We start from the raw sequence: 24,931 nt of genomic DNA, 5'->3' as shown, positions 1-24,931 counted from the left end.
GCTCGGCAAAATAACAGCTCTACGAGCCGATGACACGCACACAGGACAGAAATTACACAGGGCCGTGTCTGCTAATTAGAGAGAGAAGCCAGTTTAGCATCTCGTCAGTCTGCAGGTAGAGTCTGCTGTTAGACTGGTCGCCCTCCTCCCAGTTAAATTCATGGCAAACTGATGAGCCCTTTACCTAATGAGGCACACTTAACCAACCGTGTCTGGATCATTATGTTGAGAAGAATGTGCTTACAGTGGCCTCTCAAAAGCACATCTTTATTGAGCCTAATGGCTGCTTACGTTTTTGCTCTACGCTCTACCAAACCACAGAGATTTTGCCGTCTTATTTTTCCTCTTTAACCACCCATGGTTGACTCTGGGCTTAGAATCATTCGTGAGGCCGAAGGTTTTTCACGCTCCTCACGTTTCCAAGCTGGTGTGTTACTATAAAATGTTCAAACCTTAAAGACAATACGCTCTCAGAGCAGCAGAATATGTGATTTGGATCCTGGCCTTCCAAGGGGAAGTTCTGGAAATGAAATCATTGACAAGACATGAGCATGCAGGTAGGGATAGTCCATGCAGCTTCTGGGAGCGGTGCCAGCAACAGTGCTGCGTCCAAAAGACTCCAAATACCATGCTGCCAGCATATGCAAAATGTATTTTTTTAAATAAAACATGAAAAGCTGTGATTTTTTAATAAGTTCATTTGAATTGACACGTGCAATCTGTGCATTAATACTTGATCATCGTCTGTAACCACACACTGCTGTGATGACGATCCAGCCTGGCCTTTTGTGCGCTTCCAAGAAAGTGAAAAGTGTTTGAGAGCACTGGTCTAAACACTAACTGGTCATTTCCTTGGATAAGTTATTAAACTGTAGGAGAGGAACACTTGTTTTGAGGGTGGGGGCAGGGGGTCTCCATGTACGCTCGTCTACATCTGCCCGTTCCTCAGGAGAAAGACAAGCGAGTGTGAATCTGACTCACTCATTCGGACCTAACACTTTGGTGCTCAGCACACAGTGGATTGATTACTGCACATCTGCACATGTGAAGGGGAAAAAAATATGAAATTCATCTTAAAAAGTGTGCTGCAAAGCGCTCTGCATGCAAGTGAAGATATTTTATGGTAAATAATTCTGGTATTATAATAAAAGATTTTAAAGGACCGCTGACGCTCACAGCAAGGCGGGCTCTAAATCTGTGATTTTATCAAGGTTTTATTAACAACCCGTGACAGAGTTTGAACCTTTTCCTGCCAGTCAACAAGCTCAAGCAGCCCTGTGCTACAACATTATCATGAAGTTTATTTCTTCAACACGTTGATTCATAACCTTCTTGGAAAAGCAGCACCTCTGAACCTTTCTCTGGAAGTTGAGAGGAAGTGAAACATCTGGATAGAGCATCGCTACCCGAAGATGCTGAGTAATAGCAATGCCAGAGAGAGACTCCATCCCGTGTGGGCTTCCTCCTCCTCACACTGTCTTTGATGAAGAAGGGGGACAGCGAGTAGACTCACTGCTGCAGGCACACATCCGCAGCACAAAGGGCCTCAGACACCTTGTTTACAGGAATCACAAAATCCTTATGAAAGTCGTCGTTTGCACTGGTTGATGGGCTCTCTTGGAGTTTTCATGCCACTTTGACCTCTCTTACCTTGCTCCGTGTTTGGGCATTCTAACTGCTCACTGTCACTGCTGTTTAACTGTCTTCAGGTTAAAAAACCCTGTGTTCTCCACCTGGAATTAGAGGCAGGAAAAGCTCCGTGTCTCCCAGGCCCCTAAACTGCAAACCATATGGACTCAATCCCGGTCCAGGCTGATCTGAGGATGCAGACATCTAGAGGAGGATGCCATGGCATGTGGCGGGGAGGGGGTCGTGACAGAGCTCTTCTTGTCCAAGGTTATTGGGTTAGTCTGAGTGGGAAATGGTGGAAGTGAGTTGGAGCTTGTTTGTTTGGAAAAATCGATGGTTGAGATGAGGAAACGGTGTCATTTTCAAGGAGAACTCTGTGCAGCGTTAGGACAGGGAAACCGCAAAACAAAGGAGCATTTTTGGTGCCGGAGCAAATGTGTCATTATAAACACTGCTGGAGTTTATACACCTAATAAATCTGTGCTTGTGTAAATCTCAGGAGAAGGAGCAGACGCAAAATCAAAAGCCCTCAGACTATATGGCATGCTACCTAAGCTCATAAACCACATTCACATCTAACAGTCTAACTCTCTCGCTGAATCATAGCGTTTTGTTTTGTTTTATGAGAGTGCATTATTGACTACATCAAAATTCTTTTTTTCATCATTTGTTTAATCCTGTGCTACAGTCAGGAGGCAGTCAAGTCTTTATATATACAGCACACTGTGAGCACGCTACAGCATATTTTCACTTTTCCAGCCAATGCCCAATTTCAGTTTAATGGTCAATGTATAAAAGATAAAGGTTACTTACTTAAATTGAACTAGTGGATTTAAGATACTGCATGCTATTTGTTTTAGTAGTATTGTGATCATTATTTCATTGATACTGGCTTTCTACTTTGAATGTTGGATGTGTGATGTATGTTCAGAAACAGGCGACCATAATAATCCCATTTTCTGTGACGATTTCCTTATGAATGTGCATCAAGTGCACTTACAACTAACTCAAGCTCACTTATTCTGCCATGTAAAGTGTTAGTGATACTATTAGAGCCGCTTCAAAATTAAGCTCTTTTTAAAACTCAGCTTACACGCAGTGTCATATATGTAAAGTAATTGCATAACATTTTGAACTGATGCCATCTGATGTTTTCTGTTTTACGTCATTATTTTTTGTGTTGGTTTGCGTATGTCTATGATTTACAATTTTTACGTGCATTTTATAACGTTTTATAACTAAACATATTGAAAACGTGCAGGGTAGTGCAGCACTCAAACTCCACTCAAAGAGTGACTGAAGGGCTCAAGCCAAAACTCCGTCCGTGATGTCACGAGTCAGTAACCGGTGAAATCCAACACCACCAGCTGGTAGGATGGGGTTGTGATGGGCTGAGTACGGGTTCCCCTCGCATCAGTGCAAGTCAAGGCACATAGCAGAAGCCACCGCCTGGAGGCAAAGACGCATGGAACTGAATCTGCTGTGTTGGAGACCAAGAAGAAGTCGAGTGCTAATTCTGTGAATCCCTGAGAGCAGTCAAGTTTACATTGGTGCATACCGACTCGCTGCACTGCAAGTCCTTCTCTCCCCCCTATGCAACTGTTGCGCGTCTCCACTTTGGATAGAAGTAGCTTGATCACTGCGCGCCGCAGAGCGCAAAGGAACTGAGGCTTTGGTTTTGAAAGAGTTTGGAGAGACCTCTCCTCAGGACTGCAGCAGCTACGATGAGGAAACTCTGAGGTGGCAGTTATCTCCGTCCGCTTTATGCTTCCTTTGGCTCTTACCAAAGGTTAGCCCATGTGCAGGTATCCCCTTGAGTGTGATTCTGTTTTCACCCAGATCTCTGCTGCCTGGACAAATGCATACAAATGCATTTAGGAGCTCAACGGACAAGGAGTGGACACGTTTCCGCGGCAGCAACGTAAGTGGTCATTTGGTTAAGTACTCTGCAGATGTCAGACTATCTATGCGCTGAAGCTGTTTCCGGAACAGGTTTTCGCTTGATATGGCAACTGGGAGACTTATTTCTGTTCAGGTTCTTTGGCGTGTTTCCCTGACAGGGCGCCAGTTGACCAAACAAGTTTCAGCAGCTGAGCTGCACGATTGTGGCACCAAAACGTGGCACAAACTATTCAGAATTTTAGAAAGTTTAAGCACGAGACGACTGAGCTTTGCTGTAGTTTTTCTCTTTTTAGGATGTCTTCAGCTCGATCCGTTTGACCTGTTTGTTCTGCATATTAGCTTCACTCTAGCTGTGCACGGACTGCTGCTGTTAAGCTTTACCATCCCCATCTGATACCTGTACTTTTCCATACACCCATGCATTTTAGCTTTGGAAGTTGGCTTTGATCCCACCATGTGAACATGCAGTCTAGGATCTGCTACAATATCATCTTTTTATTTGGCACCCACTCACACAGCTCCAGTAAGCTGAAGAATAAACAGTAAACCATGGAGAAAGGGGATGAATGAGGCTGTCTTGTAAGTAATAATGCTTATTCTGCAAGTGATAAATTAGAAGAAGCACAGAAGCAAATGTGAAGGACCCAAGAGGAGCAAATGTGTCCATCTCTGTAAACGTGTTAAGGCTTTAGATGAACACCCTTAAACCCTAAACATTCCTCATGGGAGTGTGCATTATTGACATCTAGCATGCAGGTCTTGTTGTCCTGCTACATTCAGCTGGGGTCTGTGGAACATCAGAAATGTGCACTTCTTGAAAGAAAGAGTACTTCACAGGAAAAGCATTATCTTCTATCAGAAGTGAGTCCAAGTTGCCTGTACTCTATTATGAATCTCTTCCAGATATGATCTAAAAACAAAATCTGAGATCACAAGACATTCTGTTATTCTCTGCTGATAGCGGTTGCTTGATGTAAAACAAAGTAGAGTTGAAACCCTATAAGAGATCCTTTTTTTTGTCCTTGGTAGTGAATATGAGAGCCTTATGGGGAAAACTGAGGTGACTGGGGATAAATGTGGCCTCCCTTGAATTCACAGACAGAGTTAGTGTGTATGCATCAGTGGTTAACTGGCTCCTGAGCTCCAGACAATCACCCACTGTTGCAGGCATTGCTGTTCTATTGCTGCCAGTGCTAGAACTATAACACTGCAGAAACACAACCACTCACATACACTCTGGCTGAGAGTGCATGCTGACTCCTCAGCACAGGTTGGTACCTCCAGGTGGTTGATAATGTGAGCAGAAGTTTGCTATTGTCAGGTCAATGAGGCAGAAGGACAAAAAAGCAGAGAATATAAAGGGTTTTTCTGCCAGCACATTATTTGTCTTTTTACAGAAGTTTATGAACATTTTTGCAAATGGTACAAATTTCAGTCCATTGTTAAGAAATACAGAAAAACATCAGCAAGAATTCATACAGGAAGTGAAGTGCTTTCATTTGAAAACGTTAATTGTTCTGTAGTTTTACCCAGTTATTATGTTTTTCAGTGTACCACATGTCTACTGTGCCTCTGAGTGCATGAGGGATACTAAGTTTTACTGTCACTACATAAAGTACAAACTGTGTAGCTCCCTATGAGGCTACCCTAGTACATGTTACATTCTGTAGAAGCATTATAGGGTAATGCTTCTACAGAAAAGCCTTCCTGTATAAGTTGTAGTGGACTGCATGATAGGATAAGTATTTATGCAAGAAAATGTCAAACTTTGCTTTCAATATAACTGGATAACAACAATACCAAAGTTCCCACCATCTAATGGTATTTAGCAGCTACTTATGTTTATCTGCAATGGAGCTAAGCAGACTCTAATTTGTGGTGCTCAAATCTGAGATAATTTATGAACCCTTATAGACACAACAATTTAACAGCCTGTGATAGACGGGCAACCTGTGCAGGGTGTATGCTGCCGCTCATCCAGTGTCAGCTTAGATGTGCTCCAGTCCCAAACCAAGCACAAGAAGTTAGGAAAATGGACAGATTGACAGGAAAGCCTTTACAAAAACAATGTCCTGGCTCATCTGGGTAATCGGCAGAGCTCACTATAAATGCCTTTAATAAGACTTCCACGTCCCACAGCTCAGGTTACCCTTTTTGAATTATTCTGTGCTACAATCACAGCCTCTCCACCTTCGTGCTGGAGTGTACTCACCTTCCCCAAATCACCGGCTGCAGGGATTTTGGCCTGTCGGTGTGAGTGAGTGTATTTAACCCTCCTAACATCTGAAGGTTTCTCTGCAACAGGGAAAGGGCAAATAAATAAAAGCCAGTGGAAGTTTACTCACGGGCCTTTGTCTGCTCACTGTTTTGTGAACTCAGTCAATCTTTACACTGGTCTGCCGTGACCTCTTGACTCCGAGTACCATTGGAGTGAGCTGACAAATGTTAGCCATGCTCATTAGAGGAGAGACATGGCACGCTCCTTATAGAAGAGTCCACTTAGATTCATGATGGCTTGGAATCATTGGTGGCTTGGAACAGTTAGGAAATCATTATCATTTCTAGCCTTTGCAAACGCTCCACTATTAGACAGTTCAATCCTGGAAACCTGCTGATTTGTTAATCATTTTTGCTGATGGCTATTTGGAGAGAGGACAACAAGCCTGCTTAGTTATACCAGAGTGAAGTTAATATGATAAGGGTACAGGTACTGAAGCTGTAACCCAGCCAGCGGGAACACTCTTTGGCAGTAGATCAGTGACTTCATGGTGTCCAGGAATGTTTTTTGTTGAGATTGAAAAGCAAAACATGCAGGAACAGAACACCTGATTTGCAAGAAAGTGATGCACTCATTTGGAAACATTTCAACTGGTTTATACTGTAACATGCTGGGTGATGCTGGGTCTTAACAGATCCTCGGGGCACTGCGTCATTTTATGTGTTATATCTGCTATGACATCCATGGCATTTTTAGACTGGGCTCAGCTAAGTCACACAACAGTAGAGGTTAGGTAAACGCTCCAAGGTCATGCTCTATAAACCTCAATCTTCTGAATAATGACTCCTCCAAGGAGTGCCAAAAGAGCTTCAGCAAACTTCAGGGGTTATGAAAAGTGGGACGGGTGAGTCAGGGTTAGTCTCATCAGGTTTGTTTAGATTGTCCTATTCAGAGCACCTTTTTTGCCCAAAGCGAAGTCAAACACAGCAGCTTTTGGATTTTTCACACCAACGCACCTCAACAGCAGTTTTAGTGCTTCCAGTTTCTTGGAGATCCTCTAGAAGTTTCATTTCAGAGCTGTGTGTGTAGATTAACAGCTTTGCATGCTTCGCTGTTACTTACTGATTTGGTAAATTAGACGTGTAAACAATGAACCGTGAAAGCCGCTGCTCACCTCCTGACTGACAGTAATGATGAATGTTAAAAAAAAGGAAAAAAAAAAAGATTCCAGTTCCTTATGAGACTATAAACAGAAGTGTAATAGGTTTGCTTCTATTTGCCAAGCGTAATTGAGCTTTTTGCCTCTCCATTTGACTCTCAGCCTTCTCCCCAGTTGAATGAACCATTGTTAGGGATCCAAGCTAATTTTGAAGGGGAGAAAGGAAAGATCTGGTACTGCTGGAATGATTCATTGCAGAGTGGAGCTTTAAGTTGTGATTATTTATAGTCTTGACATGACACCCACTCCCCACATAGTGGTATTTCCCTTCGTCAACAGAGCACTGTTTGGGGAGCTTTGTCTTGCTTTCAGGGGTCTTTTCCATTAACTGCTAGGACGGGGAAACGTGCCGTAGCGGTACTGTCACATATAAGGGAATTCACCTCTGATGAAAGATTGGATGTAGTCTGTTTTTCTTATTAGTCGGATACATCCCTTCCATTCTGTTTGCATGTCACAATAAAGGTTAAAGCACCAAACCAAGGTTCAGCAAGTGGGGAAATGGTCACCAGTTGTTTCTAAAAATGTGATGAAGCGATAGCCGGAACGTGCTCAGTGACAGAGCCTCAGAGATGCTTTAAATAGCCACGAACAAGAGACTGTGGGACAGACAGCAGGACAAAAAAAAAATGTCTGAATCAGCGTCACATGGATCCACACACTCTAAAAAGGAACGTTAAGTGATTTATTTGGTTTTTTCCCCTCTCTTTGGTCTACTTTTAAAAGCTGCCAATGTCTAAACAGAACCAGCTACTCGTTGCCCTTATAAATGTCACTGTAATCCTCTCACAGTAGATGAATGACTGTATTCATATGTCTCCCCCCCAACTTGTTTTTTTGTAACTTTTTCCGACTTTGGGAATACGTCTGCGTTACCAGCTGTGGAATGTCGCACCACATTCTCAATGGGGAACAGGTGACACACTCATTCACGGTGTCTCTACTTAAAGGCAGCCCTTTCCTTTTCTGTTCTTCCCTTGTTGTCTTTTTAATCTTCCCCCTCTTTTCTGCTTTCGATTATATTTTATTACTCAGTTCTGCAGGGCAAGTATGGCTTCCCGTCTGGGAGTTGGGGTGGGGGGTGGGGGCTCTCTGTCAGAAAGTGACTCACACTGGGTTAATCTCATGCTCACAGGCCACCAAAAAGACTTGTTTGTAAGGCGCCTGTCATGCTGCTTGAGGCTGTCAGTCCCTGCAGGATTAAGGTGTGACAGCAACCTTTGACTGATGGCGCCCTGCATATTAAAATAGCAGGACTACTGTCTCTTGTACTTTGTACAGCCACCACACTGTGTCAGTGTCAGAGAAAAATATGACACCAGTTGCCAGAACAAGTTGTATAAGCAGCTGTTACTGTTTTCAGGGCTGCTGATGTGATTTGGTTTGAATGTCCAGCTTTACTGTAGATCAGTGGTTCTGAAACTGCGAGGAGCAGGGCCAATGCAGGCGGGACGACCAGGTGAAAAATGTTGAATGAATATGACTTCATGAGGGGATAAATAAGCAAACGGTGATATTGTGCTGGAGCTTTATTTAAGTTGGATTCTTGTTTTTATCGATGACTGAAGGAGCGTATTCCAGAAAACCTTGATGATAATGTCCTGTGAAGTATTTTGTTTGCGTTGCCTTTAAATCAAACCTTCACTAAAACTGGAGTTACTGCTTCTTCTTTTCTGTCTTCTTTTTAAGCTGCTTCTTCTTATACTTTTTATACTTTTTCCCCCCAGCTTTACTGGTGACAGTGTTAGCAAATGTTACCTTACCTTAGATTAAGACTTTATAACACATGTTCGACTGCCTGATCTGTAGTTCTGGACATTTCTAGACACATCAATGTATATGCACCCTATCTGCATTTTAGTGGACAATATTACTGGACAAGCTAAAGTTAACGTGAACAAATTTACCTAATTTGCACGACATTTTTGCACAATTTTGGGTAGGAAGGTTTTACAGTGATGCTGAGGACCGGCTGTTCTGTGTTGTCTGCTGTCCTTCCTCTGTAGCTGTCTGGTGGGGAGTGCCATCTAGAGGTGGGGGTCAGTGAGGGTCAAGAGTGGAGTTATGTGACTCTTGTGCAGCAAATTGACAACATGTAGTATGATTAATATATAACTTACTGTTTCATAAGCCTGTTATAGAATGGAACATATTTTAGTATTGGTAGCTTTTCAAGATATTGTAACGTTCACAAGAACCAGACGGTTGGGGTCTCAGTTTGTCCGTTTATTTGGCACATAAGCCAGCGGGTTGTTAACTCAGGGGGAAGCGCTCTCGAACTCCACCTCTCTTCAGCCTGGCACCCACACAGAACAACCAGGTCCCACCCACCCCTTCCTGTACACCACAACCAAACATGAATCTTAAAGGAACAACAACAGTGTGCAGAGATCACCAACATGTCACTGTACAATAACACTTAACCATCGTTACAATATTTAAGGTTTTTGGTAGAGGAGATCCAACTTGAAAAAGATGAAAAGGGAGGAGCAACTCCTGTGTGAATGTTGGCTGGGGCATTTGCCTCTTTATGGTCCTTGCTTTGCCATAAAAAGCATCAAATTGTTATTAACCATGTGCCTTGGAGATCAAATCCATCATTGTCTGGAAACGATAAAACACGATGCTCAAATATTCTTTTCATCGCTTTTCACTACATCTTCAGGCATAAAAATGTCAAAGTGGAACGGCTTTTGAAACGGAGCAGTCACATTGTCTTTTAAGGGGCTCCAGCTTTCGTTTTTACTTGTTTCGACTAGTGATATCTACTCAGTATCATCTACCACAGGAGAGGATGAATATGTTTTCTTGTGAATGAATCATTTATCTGATGAATCTCTTGATTGTTTAGTGTAAATGAAAGGATTCATGTAAAAGCAGACCTTATCAGCTAATTACTTGACAAGGACTCATTTTATTCTCCTTATCTGGCTGTCTGTTACCTCTCCAGTAGCACTTTTGCTGTCTCGTTGCTCTCTCCTTCTTCTCTTCTTTCTCAAAAAACTGACACTATTTTCAGAACCAAAATGATTATAATGTAACTTCAGCTCTCATTTTTTGAAGTGATGATTAGATCACAAGCATGTTATTTATTATTTACATAGCATTAATTATTATTTGAACTCACCAAGCAGTATCAGATTATGTAAAGTGTTTCTTAAACTGTGGCAGCTCACATACTGGGGTGGTTTGGAAGCTGAGCGTTGACTATATTGCTTCAGTAAAGTCCTGCTTTGTGTACTTTTATTATAAATTTAAAGACTATTGCAACATAATAGTATTCAGTTTAATTCGGTTTTAGTTATATAGTACCATACAACAACAACACTCACTTTAAGGTGCTTCATTTTGCTTCAGAGAAAACCCCAGAAGTTAGGTGACCCGCTATGAGCAAACACTTGGTGACAGCGGGAAGGAAAAACTCCCTCTTAGCAGGAAGAACCCTCTGACAGAACCAGACTCAGGGAGAGGTGTCGATCTGCAGTGACCGGTTGGGGGTGAATGGATGAAGACAAGGCAGAAGACGCACTGTGGAAGAGAGTCAGAGATTAATAATAACTAGCGATTAAATGCAAAGTGCTGTATAAACACAGAGAGGTGACTTAAGAAGAAACACTCTGTATGATGGTAAGTCCCCAGTAGCCTCGGCCTATTGCAGCATATCTAAGGGAGAGTTCAGGGTCGCCTGATCACCTTAACTATAAGCATTCACAGCCATGCTAATTACAAATGGCCATGCTCCGCTGTTAGCATCAGTTAGTGTATCTTTATTAAATAAAGATGTGACTGTATGTTTAAAAAGTGTCAGAGAGACAAACCCAACAACTAGTCATGAAACTGATCTTTGTTTTGTCCATCTAGGTGGAACTTTCTCCTGCTCCTGTCAGTATGCTCAGCAGCACTCTCTGGAGAAGATTACGCAGCTCAAGGTAAGCAACAGAACACTTATGCATGACTAAAAGTCAGCATTTTTTTTTTTTTTTTTATATGAAAGCATTTTATTAGATGCCCCCCCCCCCCCCCCCCCCCTTGTCACTAGGACATGTGACTCACTGACATTTGTCATATAGACGGTATAAAAGCTCCTGTCTGTACCCCACTCAAATCAATAACAGAAAAGTGATGCTATGTAACACTTGCAGGGGCCCTATTGAAGCCGATCAGGTGTGAGCCAGGTTATTCACATTAAGTGAGTGGGGTGTCTGCTATTTATTGCATTCATGGCTTGTCAGTGACTCTGTTTTAACATTAGCCTCCTGTTACCTGACATAAAAACCTCCTGACTGAGATTTCAAATAAATTCCATGTTATATGGTGTGGAGATTTTAATTCTTGGGAGAACACTGACATCATATTGGTACTTGGTGATGGCAGGTAGCCGGGTATATTTGGTCCTAAAACTAAAATGTTAAATCAAGACAGCATGCTACATATTGCATTGTGAGTTTAAAGTCATTAAGTACAAAACAAAACACAACAACTCAAATATAAACTTTTATTTCAATGTAGGCTAGACACAGAATCAGCAGTGATTAGCACTCGCTAATTGACATTGCTGGATCCCCCCATTCAGTGCAGCAGCCCCAGTTCCTGATCGCAACTAGCTGGATAAAGAGTTGTTGAATCTTTTTATGGCTTGCACAATAATAGTCAAAGAAGAAGTCCAGCAGCAGCTGCAGAAATGGGACCAAAATGCTAAAGAACAGAGGCAAGACAGAATGACAGAAACAGGAAATAAATACAGAATATATAAACTGACACACAGTTGTTAAGAAAAAAGATTTTTCTTCCTATAGCCTTGAGGCGACAGTTGTGATGAATTGGTGCTATATAAATAAAATCAATTTGAATTGAACTGTTACTCAGAAAAATGTAAGTATCGTCAATAAATGAGCCATATACAAACCGATATATGAGAACCGATATATACATATGCAAACTTTGGCGTCATTCTTCTCCTATTAACATATTTTTAAATGAAAAGAAACACGGTTACTATCAGAACACATAGACTAGGATTACATGCGTTTTTAAGTAGCGTATCTTTACATTTACACTGTAAGCATATCTTTCCTGGAAAAGTTAGAAGCTAAGATGAAATAAAACCACTGGAAGTGGCTTAAATGCACATCAAACTACTCATTCTTGTAATGCTTCCAGTAATTACATCAGCTGATGCCACAAACTCTTTAGGGATCCTAAAGAACTCGTTAACTGGGATCCTTCAGAACGGTTCCTACAGAACTCCTCTAATGTTTACGATGCCTTGTTCATAATACAGCTCAACCACATCACACCCTATTTCTGCTTTTATCTTGGAGCACATACAGTACATATAGGAACAGCAAGTGCACACAGGAATTCCTCTTTAGCTGCTCTTCTGATCACTTTTAACCTTCTTCCTTAACATACCCGCTCTTGCTCTCAGGGCCATGGCATGCATTTAAAAGCAGCATAAATAACCGTTGTACCTTTGTTTCCTCCCTCTCTGTTTTTTCCCCTCCTGCTACATTTCTGACTCAGTGCTCGCATCTCTATGGTCCATCAATGAAAATACTAAATATACCCATAATGTAAAGTACATGGCAGAAATGCACATACAATGGGAAGAGGAAATCTTAGCTTGGCATGTTTTGGCAGCTGTGCCTCACCTGGTCAGGTGTTGGGGGTGAAGTGATATTCATCTTTATTTTTAAACAGAGCAACAAGGATGAGAAGAATTGGAGGTGAGAAGAGCTGAAGTTAGAAGGTGATCATAGATAGAGCAGAGCCCAGCAAAAATAACAACTCTATCAGTGGATCTACATTGATTTGGGATCTTTTAACTATAATCTCATCTCTCACCCTGAGTCTGACTTTCTTGAAAGAGTAAAGTCTTGTTGAATTAGGCACTGAAGCAATAATATAAAAATATGTCATATCCTGGGGTCTGTTCCACTATTGCAGTATTGTCTTATCTAAGGCTGACCTCATGATTAGTCCTCACATAGACTGTTTATGTGCCTTGTCTACTGCCTCTTGCAGTGTCCCTCCCCTTATGCCATCATGCAACGCCATGTCCCCACGTATCACGGGTGATACGTGATGGCCCGCTCCAAGTAGAATCAATCCATCATAATGAGGGGAGGAGGAATGAACAGACAGCGCAAGAGCACCTTGTCTTAACGTATGAGACAGATTAATTGGGATCTCGTCTGACGTTACCTCAGGCAGTGAATGTGGAGGACATCACAGTGAGCGCTCAGATCTTCTGCAGACAGATACTCCTCCTATCAGAGCTGCATGACTAAAAATGCTGTGAAAGCACATTGTCTTTATCTCTGTAGTCTTCTTTTCTTTACCTCTGCTCTGGCACCCAAACAGTATGACAGAAATGGGTTTCATCTGCTTCTTAACAGGTCTTAGAATGAGGTAAATACAAGCTGAGATAAACGACAGCACATGTATATGAAACAAAATTAAAAATTAAGTGCACCCTGTGATTCAGGAGCTCAGTCTCATATCAGTGTGGAGGAACGTTGGCCCGACCTTGTTTACAATGTTGCTTCAGTTCCTTGTTTATTCTCTTTTATGGTCCCATCATAACATTGATTTTTTTCTTTTTCAGCCATTCTGTAGTAGATTTGTTGCTCTGCCTTTATTCTGTTGCACGACATAGTGGGAGGCAATATTGGGTTGTTAGGCAGTTGGCCTGCATTGGGCTCTAGAGTTCATGGTTGACTAAAAGAACAAGACAAGAACTTCATGGAAATCGAGGTTCCTGAACGTTCTTGTTTAGTTTTGGTCAATTAAGCCCAAATCATCACCCTTACACAAGTTTGTGCTGATATGCTGTGTTTGGTTCACACCAAATGTGGTACTGTGCGTTAAGGCCAAAAGACATTGGTCCAGAAGTCTTGCGTTTTGTTCAGATGAAACTTTGGTTTTTAACGGGAAGACATTTTCTCCTTGAAACCATTCCAAGCGAGCCATATTTCTTCAGTCTTTTTCTAATTGTATTGTCATAAACTGTAAAATTTAACACACTAACCGAGGTCTATATAGTTTCTCTGTGCATTGCACAGACTGACCTCCAGGAGTATTTATCCACTCCTGGGAAGATGGATTCCACACATTTGTTTGAAAATTACCTCAAGACCCTTCCCAGAATGATGCACAGCAACAATTACTGACATATATTTTTAAAATGTTTGGCTATTTGCCTCTATTGGATAATAAATACAGATGAACTCAGGAAGAGAGAGAGAGGGGAAGACATGCGGCAAAGGGCCACGGTCCGACTCAAACCTGCTGCTTTCTGGCCATGCAGCATGTGGATGCTCACGCTCTTAGCTAAACTGGTGCACTGACTATTGCTCATTTAAGATCATTTCTGATGTCGTTCCTCCTTGGCAATGTGTTAACACACCTGAATGCTAAAGACCTACAAAGTGCCAAAACATCTGCTTTTCACAGAGGTACTCACACTTGTTGCTGTTCAGATCATCAATTGCATCTGATTAGCTGTTATTAACCCTCTCAGTTCCTATGGAAGCAGTGTACTTACTTCAGCATGCTGGCTTAGTTTTTGTTACATGAATAATAACGTGGTGTAATATATCATGTTTTATTGCTTTTCCAATACCTGCTAAGAACTATCAAATTTTTATTATATCTTAAACCTTAGTGTTGAAAGAGGGTGCACTTTTTTTTAACCTGACTACAACATTATGGGCAAAGTTCAAACATTAAAAAGATCATTATTTCCCTGCATCTACATATTCACACCTCTAGAGGTCAAATGCTCAGTTTAGGATTTTCGTATTTTTCTAACTCTTCTAACTCTTCACCGAAGTCTTTTCGATAGCAAGCGTATAGAGCATGGAGTTATTAAGGGTATACAGAATGTTCTGAAGGATGCACTTTATGTCTGTGTCTCCAGGCGTGTACTGATCCCACTTTTTCTCTCAGGAAATTGATTCTGATGCCTTTTCTATATGCCGAGTAGCAACAAGCACAGACCCCACTCTTCAGTTCTCTTTTTCAGACTAAAAAAAGCTTATAACACTTTAAGAAGACAATACTATAATATGTGGACACTGGTTTAGTTTGTTTTTTGTTTCCACTCACAGTAATTCTACATTAACTGGCCCGTCTATCAAGCTGGTATTCCCAAATACGGTGGAGTCGTTTCTTCAGTGGAACGTAGTTTGTCAAACTGTTGCTGAGATCTAAACACTGAACAAACGCTTCTGTGTGACTGCTGTCTTCGTCTGCCAGTGCACTAACAGATACCTCCATGCTTTCTCTTGCATGTACACAAATAAGTGAGGCCATCATTTGCAATTCAGTTGATATTTAAAGTTGAATTATGTGTGCAGCATCCTTTAATCACAATCATGTACTGACATGTATCATCGCCAGTTTGCTGTGTTTTTTGAATGCAAAGCTCGACAGAATGTGCTCTGTATGCAAGTTCAAAAAGGAGGAGGAGTTTCCTGTATTCTGCTTACATGCTTATCTTGCCCCTGCTTCTCATCTGGGCTACAGCTGCATTTCTGTTGCTTGAAAAACATGGATTGGATCATTGGCATCATGCTGACATTGTTACATGGCCCTAATGGCTCACTAACTTTTCTTATTCATTTAACTTCAAAAAGAAAATAACTCTTGTCCGGTCCCAGTTTGGGTTCAGTACAGGCAGTATCTCTAGTTAGGGCTGGATCAAATGACCCCAAAAGCATCTGTTAGTTCCGCTGCTGCAGGCTCTGGATGCTGGGACACTTCCAATGATGTGATAAGCACTTCTTCTCCAGTCCCTTCTTTTCACTCCTGATGTCACTCCTTGTGTTTTAGCCTGATTATTTGGTCAAAAAAAATAACAGTTTTGTAATTATTTCATATTTAATGCCATCGAATTAAAATCTTTTGTCCATGAGCAACATGTTTAGGCATCTATAGAAGATTTTCATCATTTCATTTTTATTTGTGAATCTGTAAATGCGAATGCAAATATTTTTCTCAGTATTATTAAAAGAGAGAACTATCAAGGTTTGCATTCTTAAATAGTTTTGAAAGGAATAATATATAAAAAAGAGGCTGGCTGATATAGGACTTAAAACTGATACCGATATTTGATGATATAATAATAGATTTTTCGATATACTGGCCAATAGCATTTTTTCCCTTTTTGTACTGACACACAAAGCATAAAAAGGTTTTATTAACATTTGTTAAGTTAACTTTTATTCGTGCACTCTCTGCCTAACTCTGCTCAGATCAGCTACCAACAGGGACGTTGCAGAGTGCCCTCTGGTGGTCAGATTACACTAAATTAGCACTGATAACGTGGTTAAAGACTCATCATCCTGTTTTTTCTTTACTTTTAGCCCGCCATCCAATTTAAGGGTTATGCCACAGCTGCCCTATATTAAAAGTTTTGGTAATTCCTTTATGTTTTTATGTAATGGTTTGTCTACTGCAAGTTTGAAAATGTGTTTTTAATGCTAAAATATAATTGTTGTTATCCATGAACTTCCAAATTTGCAGTTTTACAAAAAACAGAAAAAAGTACTAAAGCAAAGTGTTACCAAATCATCAGGATGCAAAGTGAAAGTTATTAAGTTGTATTCCAGAACAGAAAAATTAACTTTAGCGGTTGAATGTTATGCTCAATTAAGTCCAGACTGCTGGCTAAAATTTGAGTATAAAAATGTGAATTCAGTTTTTTATTAGCGTCACATGACACATTTTTTTTAAGCTCTGTAAATGCCGATGCCAATAGATCAGCAAAAGTCCTACCGATAAAATAGTTCGATGCAAGTAAAAATGCAGGCTTTTAGTACCTGCTGAATAAGTTAACTCCCCACTCTTCTTGTATCAGAGATATATTCTCAGCAGGTTTCAGTTTTAATTCTTGAAATAAACAAGGTTTTTATTAGGAATTTAAGTTGAAATGTCAATGTAACCTGGTGTTGGACCGCCAGCTTTGACTGAACTGCAATTGAATGTATTAAAACTGTTTTGAAACATTTTTGCGATTTGTACATTTTCATAAAATTGTGCAATTCATTCTCAGCATATTAATCTTATAAATATTTCTGTCTCTGTCCTTTAGGAGTGGATATCCTTTATCGATTGGGGCTTACAACTCAAAGCCACACAGACGATACCTACGAAAGGACAAGCTCACAGCCTCCCACTTATGCAAATGTTCCCTCACCTTTCGATGGCCCCTTTTCTGGATATGGGGTGTTGCTCGACTCAAACTCCCTCTATGAGGCGCCAGTGCCCAATCTATTCCCTTCAGAATTTGGCGAAGAGTTCTCCGTTATAGTTAGCCTAAGCTCCTGGCGAGCAAACAATGCATTTCTTTTTAGTATCAAGGACGGGAGGGACCGGTTGCGTTTTGGCATTCAGTTGCTGCCACGCAGAGTGGTGGTTTATACTGCAGAGAAAGCCTCCATCTACTTCAACTACAACTGGCAGGATGGGCGGCTGCACCCTTTTGCTGTTGGGGTTCGTGCACGTTCAGTGTCCTTCTATGCGAATTGTGGAGGGGTGCAACAGTGGGAGCAAACCCTGGGGAGATCTCAAACACTGGGGGAATCTGGGGGTGTCTTCACTCTGGGAAGGATGAACTCCAAGGCGGCACCATTTAGTGGTCAAGTCTGCCAACTGGATATCTATCCCTCAGCCCAAGCTGCCGCGCACTACTGCAAATATCTTAAAAAACAGTGCCGGCTGGCCGACACTTACCGATTACATTTCCCACATTCTGATTCGGATATTGTGGTGAATGACCCCCCTTCTAGCCATTTGACAAAGTCTCTTCTTGGAGTAGCAGCTACTCAAAATACACCCATCGGATCTACAGCAGCCATTAAACTATCCCCAGATCGTTTGGTCACGCAACATTCAACTCTGAGCCCACCAATACGACCTCATCTGGGGGACCAAGAAAACATTTCCACATTGAAACCATTATCCCACTCTGCCACATCATCACTCCAGCTTTATAGCCCCACCGTAACTACGCCAAGTAGTCAAGCAGCTCTGGGTTTTGCCTATAGCACAACAACCACCACTACCAAAAATGTGTTGGCTAAAGACACTACGCCCCAGGAGGACACTGAACACTCTGAAAACAGCACAGAAGAAGAGAGAAATTCCAGAAAACAGCCAAGTCCGGATGCCACTACAGGTGTTGTTTCCCTGGTCAGACAGAGCCAACTAAAGGAAGAACTCAGGAACAACTCCTTCACAAGCTCTAGGGACTCTGGCTCCACAAGCCAAAATTTCCCAGAGACTCATCTGAGAGCCAATAGCACTACTTTGTACAGGGAGAATCAGGTGGACACCTCAGAGCAGCATGATTTGGATGGCAGCTATGATGACGTAGACATGGGAGAGTATGATTATGGATACGAGGAGCCAGAGTTCTTCTTTGACTACCAAGATGGTTTACATGGCCCCAAAGGAGAGCCTGGTCCTCCGGTAAGTGACTGAATTTATGAATCACAAGCAGAGAATTAGAGCTTATAGAGAGCACTGATGTGCAAACCAGTGCATTGCTATGTATATTTTAGAGTCAAATTCTGAGTGAGCCACAATGTGGCTTGATTACACTCAGGAGACATGCAAAATGTTTTGGCAGTGAAATGTAGTGATTTAAAGGTGATGGGATGTCCAAGCAGTGTGCTTTTTTCCCTGTATCTACAAGTTGTTAAGTACTGCTAGGTATTTTTGCTCTTATGTCAGAGGATAAATCTTTGGAGGACTGGAGCTATACCCCTGGATTTAAAAACAAAAGAAGAAGAAAAAAAAAGCACTTGATCCAGGCCATGATGTAAGCTAGTGGCTCTGGACACACTTGTAGTTCATGAGTGTGGCTTATGTTTCCATGTGTGAGATGTGTTAGGCATTCTTGGTGCTCGGTATAAACATGTGAGTGTATAATGATGCAGAATGCCTGGATTCATCTTTCCGTACTTACAGCGCCTGCAGACCTGTAGGGAGAGACACATCTTATCCAGCATCGTTGTTTCAATTTATCTACATGTCCCAGAGCCTAATTGAGCTATACTGCGGTATTTTGTCAAAATCACACTCCCATGCTGCTATACTTCTTTCTCAATAATGTTTGGAGGGAAACACATTTTGTCCATATCATCTTCGCGCTCTCCTACCCTTGTTTCCTTTCAGGAGACCAAACATTAACCAAATGTTATGACTCTCGTACCCAAGGGAGAATCTTCTAACATGGTTAACATTGTCTCATGACTTGAGATGTGCTTCCAGTGTCCTGTCATGGACAGGCTCTTTTCTTGGAGAGAAACTAAAATTGCCTTAAAACAGAATTAAAGATGGACTTTAGTTCTATGGGAAAATCATTTTTCGAGGCATAATCGAGCATTGTGAACATGACACAGTTTAAGCCACAGGGCTTTTTCCAGCGGATCGTATTTTGGCAAAAATGTTTAATTAGCCACAATGTTTGTCCTTCGGTGCTGTTATCTTTGACAGTTTGTGTGTCTTGGCTACTCTGACCGCTTAGATGCAGGCATGTTTTGAATGCTGGGTCAGCTGAAGGTCAGTGGCTAGCTCTTTGTTTGAACTTGAAGACAAGCTGGCCTGTTTCCTCAAGGGAAGTATTTCACAGTTTTTCAGCCACATAACTGGACGAGTACAGGTGGCCTCCTGCACTCCCTTTAATTTGTGCTTTAGCATTTTTGCACTTTTTTTTCATTAAGAAAATTCAAAACAAGCAAAGAAGCAGCAGAAGAAAGCGTGTCTTACTTTCCCCTTTGTCTATAATATGATGTATATGATTTCTTTTACTCACAGTGACAAAAAACCCCCAATTTAAAATGACTCACTGCTTCAATATTGGCCCAATTTAATGAAACAACATTATGAGTAGGTTGACCCCACTGCAAAAGTCATGCCCAAGCTCTGAGGAGTGATGGGAGATTATCATTTTTAGCGTTCTCTGAAGTTTCAGAAGGAAACCAAGTTTTTCACTGACAATAAAAGCACTTTGAGAATATTAGGAGTTTGCAGTTATTTCAGTTGGAGTTGTGCAAGTTTGGACTACTCTGCTGTTAGAGGTATTTGAAAATGAGACTGTGATTGCCAGTCCTCTTCGAGACAGTGAGCTAATATAGTAACATGGAACTCCACAGCATGTGTCGGAAGTTAATGTTGTCTTGACTACTATACTCGGACTTTCATCAGCTTTACACTTCACTTCTCTGTAGAGGTTGGGTGTCATGAGCACGTAACAAAGGCCCCTGCTTTCTGCAACACGTATGGATGTGGGTAGTTGCGCATGGAGTAGGCTATGGATTGCATTGTTTTTGTAGCTCGTTCTGAATTAGGATGTAGCTTTGTTCAGTTAAGTGGGCCACGGGGTTGGCTGGACTTTGGCTGAGCTAAATCACTGTCAGTTTTGCTACTCCTTTGCCTATGACCTTAAGATGATGTTGCATGACATAAACCTTTTTATTCTAGTATTCCCAGAATATTTTACTTCCATACGAACGTCTTTGGTCCGGGCTTTGCTAAAAAACAAAAAATCAACAAAAAACCTTTACTGTATTCTTCGGACTATAGGGCGCACTTAAAATCCTTTAATTTTCTCAAAAATCGACAGCGTGCCTTATAATCCGGTACACCTTATGTATGAATTCTGGTTATGCTTACTGACCCCAAACCAGTCTTATGTGGTACATGGCGCTCAAAAATCTATCAAAAAATGTTTTAGTATGACTTTGGTAAGCTATGAAGCTTGATGGATTGTTGGAGCATTACGGCTACCATAGTCAGGAGCCTCGTGGAGTAACCTGGGTCAAACTCAGGTCCCAAAGTCAAATGAACACTGCGGCATCACTGAGAGTTAAAAACTGTCTAAATTCTGTCATGAAATGAAAACAGAATTTATTAAACTTAACAGAGTTAGAAGTTAGCAGGAAGTTAGCTCCTAGTTTCCACCTAAACATGATATAGCATGTTCTGACTGAGAGATTTGTGAAAAATATTTAACGTACAGCTCTGCTGTCACTTCAGACATAAATGAAGACAGAAAACGAAACAACAGTGACGTTTGTAGGGTTACTGAAGTTGGACTAGCTGGTATATAATGATGAGCTACGTGATCGCTAGTGACACAGCTATGTTGGCATAACATAAACACAGTGAAGCTGAAGGATGAACGCTAACTTTTTTCCACTCGATAAAAATTAACATGAAGGTTCCCAATGGTTAGAGACAAATGCAATCGCATGGCAGGATGCTGTAAACGGACCAAACTTCAGTCGGGAGAACAACTAAGATAATCCATCCACAATACAAGGTTAGTCATTAATATACTGCAACAACTTGGGAACAGAGCAGCTGCCAGAGAATTCAACATTAATGAAACAATGGTGCGGATGTGGAGGAAGCAAGAAGAATGAGTTGAGTAAAATTTGACTTATCTGACTGTTTTGTTTTGCGTAATGCGCCTTATAATCCAGTGCGCCTACAGTATATGTTTAAAAGGCAACGTGCTTTTATAATTTCTTTCTGCCCACATCTCTGGTTTGCTAACTTGGCCCCACATGCTGATCATTACCGGCTGACCTTTCTAGAAAAACAGCACTCAACAGCACCATCTGGTGGTCTGATAAAATGTACACTTTATATTTGTTGCGTGTGTAAGATATTGATATTTGGTGTCTTTATGCTTATACGGTATTGCAATGTAAAACACTGAAATGCTGTTGTACTGTTCTGCTTTCATGTGTTTGATTGGCCTGAACAGGTCACTGGTTGTGTCCAATGTCTCTTTATACATTTTTTTTTTTTGCTTTTAGCTATTCCATGTGTTAATATTGAAATATATGAAAGTTGAAATCAAAGCTGATGCTTGGTTTTTGTATTTATCAGGTCCAGCTTATCCCAAATAGCTCTTAGAAATTAAAAAAAAACAACAATCCCAAAACAAGAACTCGAGTCTCGGGAATAAAGGAATCTCACCAAATCTTCATTTATTTTATTTATTAATTTATTATAACTTTATTTATTCAGGAAAAATGACTCTTATAAAAGAAAATCCGATTCTCAAAGAGTGTCCTGGCCAACAGCAGTATAAACAAAAGACTTGCATAAACTATAACAAACACATAAAAAATTGTTTTCACTGAAATACAGCCAATTAAAAAAATAAAATACAGGACTGGAGTGAAATTCACTCATTTATTTCCTCCTTCCCCTTTGAAAGTAAGTTGCTGTGTGTAAACAACGTACATTGGTTTGTGTGAATCAACTCAACTTTATCGCAGTGCAGCAGTTAAAAAGAGTTCTTCAAAAGAAGATTCATTTTGCCCTTCAACTTTCAAGAAAATTGACCTTTTCACTGGACACTGTTGAATATTTGACCCCTATCTTGGCAGCACAGATGAAGCCTTTGAATACGGTCATTTTAGTCGATCAGTGCCTCCGTTTCTTTAGGCCCTGTTGTTGTGGCGAAGGCGGTGGTGTGCTCACACTTTCCATGTCTCTGTATGTGGGAGTCTTGAGGAACAAACAGCTGTTTCTTTATTTATGTATCCCTCTCTGCCCATCTACTTCTCTGACAAGAGATGCTCCAGAGTGCCCTAAAAACACTGAACAGTAAGCAGTCTTATCATCTAGTTTTGGGAATATTAACATTGTTTTGGGGGAGAGAAGGAAATGGTGTACAAGTATTTCTTACATGTGACTCTGACCTTTTCCCAAAACATTTTAAATCTTTCTACACAGCTAAACAGAGTGAATTTAGTGCATATGTCTGGCACACAGCCCTGTTAAAAACTAAGTACACCCTATTCCTTCCATAGATGGAAGGTAGCAGCTAGGTGCTAATAATGAAATGTGCTCGATTGATCGATTATCAGCAAGTGTGCGCATCTTTAGCAGAAAAGCAGAGGTTTTGGCAGTCTGCTGGTCTAGAGCTTTCAAGACTACACAAGACCGCAATTTCCCCCATGTTCCAGCAAATTCACCTCATGACCTTGCAATGCTCAGAGAAACTGCAAAAAACCCAAGAGCTACATCTCAGACACCAGAGGTGCCAGTTAGCATGTTAAATCTCATGGTTATAGTATATATCGAAAAGGACTGAACAAGTACAGCTTGTTTAAGACAAAGTCTCTTATTTCTAAAACGAACATGGCAGCACAGCTGGGGTTCTCAAAGGTGTGTTTGAATAAACCAGAAGAATCCTGGAACAAAGTCCTTTGGACAGTCTTTGGACTGTCAGCACGGTGGAGGAGACGGTGAATGCTGGGGACCTTGCAGTCAATGATTTGACCTTGAATGCCTCTGTATGCCAAAGTATTCTAGTCAACTGTCAACTCTGTTTGACAGCTAAAGCCTGAGACTGGGTCATAACAGGACAATGATGCCAAGCACAGCAGCAAGTCTACAACATAAAGTGAAAAAAAGAATGAAGGTGATTCAATGATCCAGTCAAAGCCCAGACCTCAGCCTAAGTTGGATTTTCTGGTTTCTACTTAAATTTTCTAAAACTCCTTTCCACACATTTGGCTTATAATGTGAAGCATTTGATAAACAGGATGTAAGAGAATTTTGAAAGAGCACATTTTTTTAAATAAATGAACAAACAAATAAATAAATAAAAGAAAAAGCTGGCTCTACATTTGGACTGTATGAGCTCACTAAGTTTCTAACAAAACAAAACCTTGAATGATAAAATATCATATCCTTAATTACATTTGTTACTTAAAGTAGAACTGAATGCACATGCTTATGTTTCCTATTAACTGCTTTAACTTCTTGATTTCTAAGCACAGGCAGGATTTGTTGTTCTGCTTCCATTTTGGCCAATTCAATGCTGTTTAGCCCTGTATACTCTATGCATATACTGGATGGTGATTAGGAATAGTCTAGTCGGAGAACACCGGTGTCTGTCTAATAATGAGAATGTAACTTGCTTTACTTGATCAGGACTTTCTTGATTGGGCTTTTAGATGCAAACATTTGACTCTTTTCTTTAAACTTTGCAGCTTCTACACAAATATGCCTAAACAGTGAACTACATGTTATTGCTTGCCATTAATGCACTGTCTTCCCCCCTCTTCCCTGTCTCTATCTATGTCTCCTTCCTTTCCACATTTCTGGTTTCTTTCTGGTTTAGGGTCCTCCTGGTCCCCCTGGTTTACCTGGTCCTCCAGGAAAAAGAGGCTCTCGGGTGAGTAATCTTTGCAAAATCACTCCTCTTGTGCTTTTCCGCTAGTCACCACCACATCTGCGACCGTCGGGAAAGCAGTGCTGACAGACAGTGTTGTGGTTAGTGTGATTAAATCCACTCTGATCTCAAGACTACTTTGTATACATCTGCTAAGGCTGATGATGCAACGCCGCAATCACGCCACAGGCCCTGGAGGCATCTTTTAAACAGAACAAGGCGTGTTTTATTTTTAGTGTCGGACGGAAGGTATAAATAAGTCATAAATAAGAATAACTTCAGTCCCGTCTTTGCTCGACCATGCGGAGACGCATCATCATGGCTAATTTAACTGATGGAATGGAAATACCAGCTGCACTTAAAGAAAACATTTAGCATAATTAAGTTGATTACTTGTAGATTTCAGCACCTGCTTCTTAACCACATCAAGCAATGACTCCCGAGTGTCAGCGCCAATGCATTGATTATTAATGGGGTAAAACCATGTTAGTTTATTTAGGCGAGTGGCCCTCTGTGGATATACTTATGTGCCTATGTGTACATGATTTCCTCTCTAAGATTAGCCACAGTTTTTCAGATGTGACAAAAAGGCAACATGCAACACTCACATACAGGAGTTTATAGTTCCCCAAGATGTTGAAGCATTAGGTCAGATGGCATGATGTTAGTTGCAGCAAAAGATGAGCAAGGTTCACAACTATGTCATAGGACTTGGTGCTGTTTTGCCTGAGCCTCAGTTTTGGCATTGCTGTTA

The 24,931-nt window shown here is 41.0% G+C and overlaps 1 protein-coding gene across 1 annotated transcript in view; it reads left to right on the top strand.

Moving 5' to 3' along the window:
- Positions 1 to 3,023: 3,023 nt before the first annotated feature.
- The window catches only part of col24a1 (collagen type XXIV alpha 1), an 87,578-nt gene continuing 65,670 nt past the window's right edge, over positions 3,024 to 24,931 (top strand). The window contains exons 1-4 of the mRNA XM_085436306.1: positions 3,024 to 3,550; positions 10,830 to 10,897; positions 17,065 to 18,443; positions 24,127 to 24,180. Of these exons, the coding sequence (XP_085292432.1) occupies positions 3,498 to 3,550; positions 10,830 to 10,897; positions 17,065 to 18,443; positions 24,127 to 24,180 (1,554 nt within the window). The 5' untranslated portion in view covers positions 3,024 to 3,497. The remainder of the gene's footprint in view (positions 3,551 to 10,829; positions 10,898 to 17,064; positions 18,444 to 24,126; positions 24,181 to 24,931) is intronic.

This window comes from Copadichromis virginalis, linkage group LG17 (genome assembly GCF_057382275.1).
Source record: "Copadichromis virginalis isolate Kocher_CV1m ecotype Utaka linkage group LG17, C_Virginalis_male_GT1.1, whole genome shotgun sequence".
Taxonomy (NCBI): Eukaryota; Metazoa; Chordata; class Actinopteri; order Cichliformes; family Cichlidae; genus Copadichromis; species Copadichromis virginalis.
This window is presented reverse-complemented; position numbering and strand designations above follow the sequence as displayed.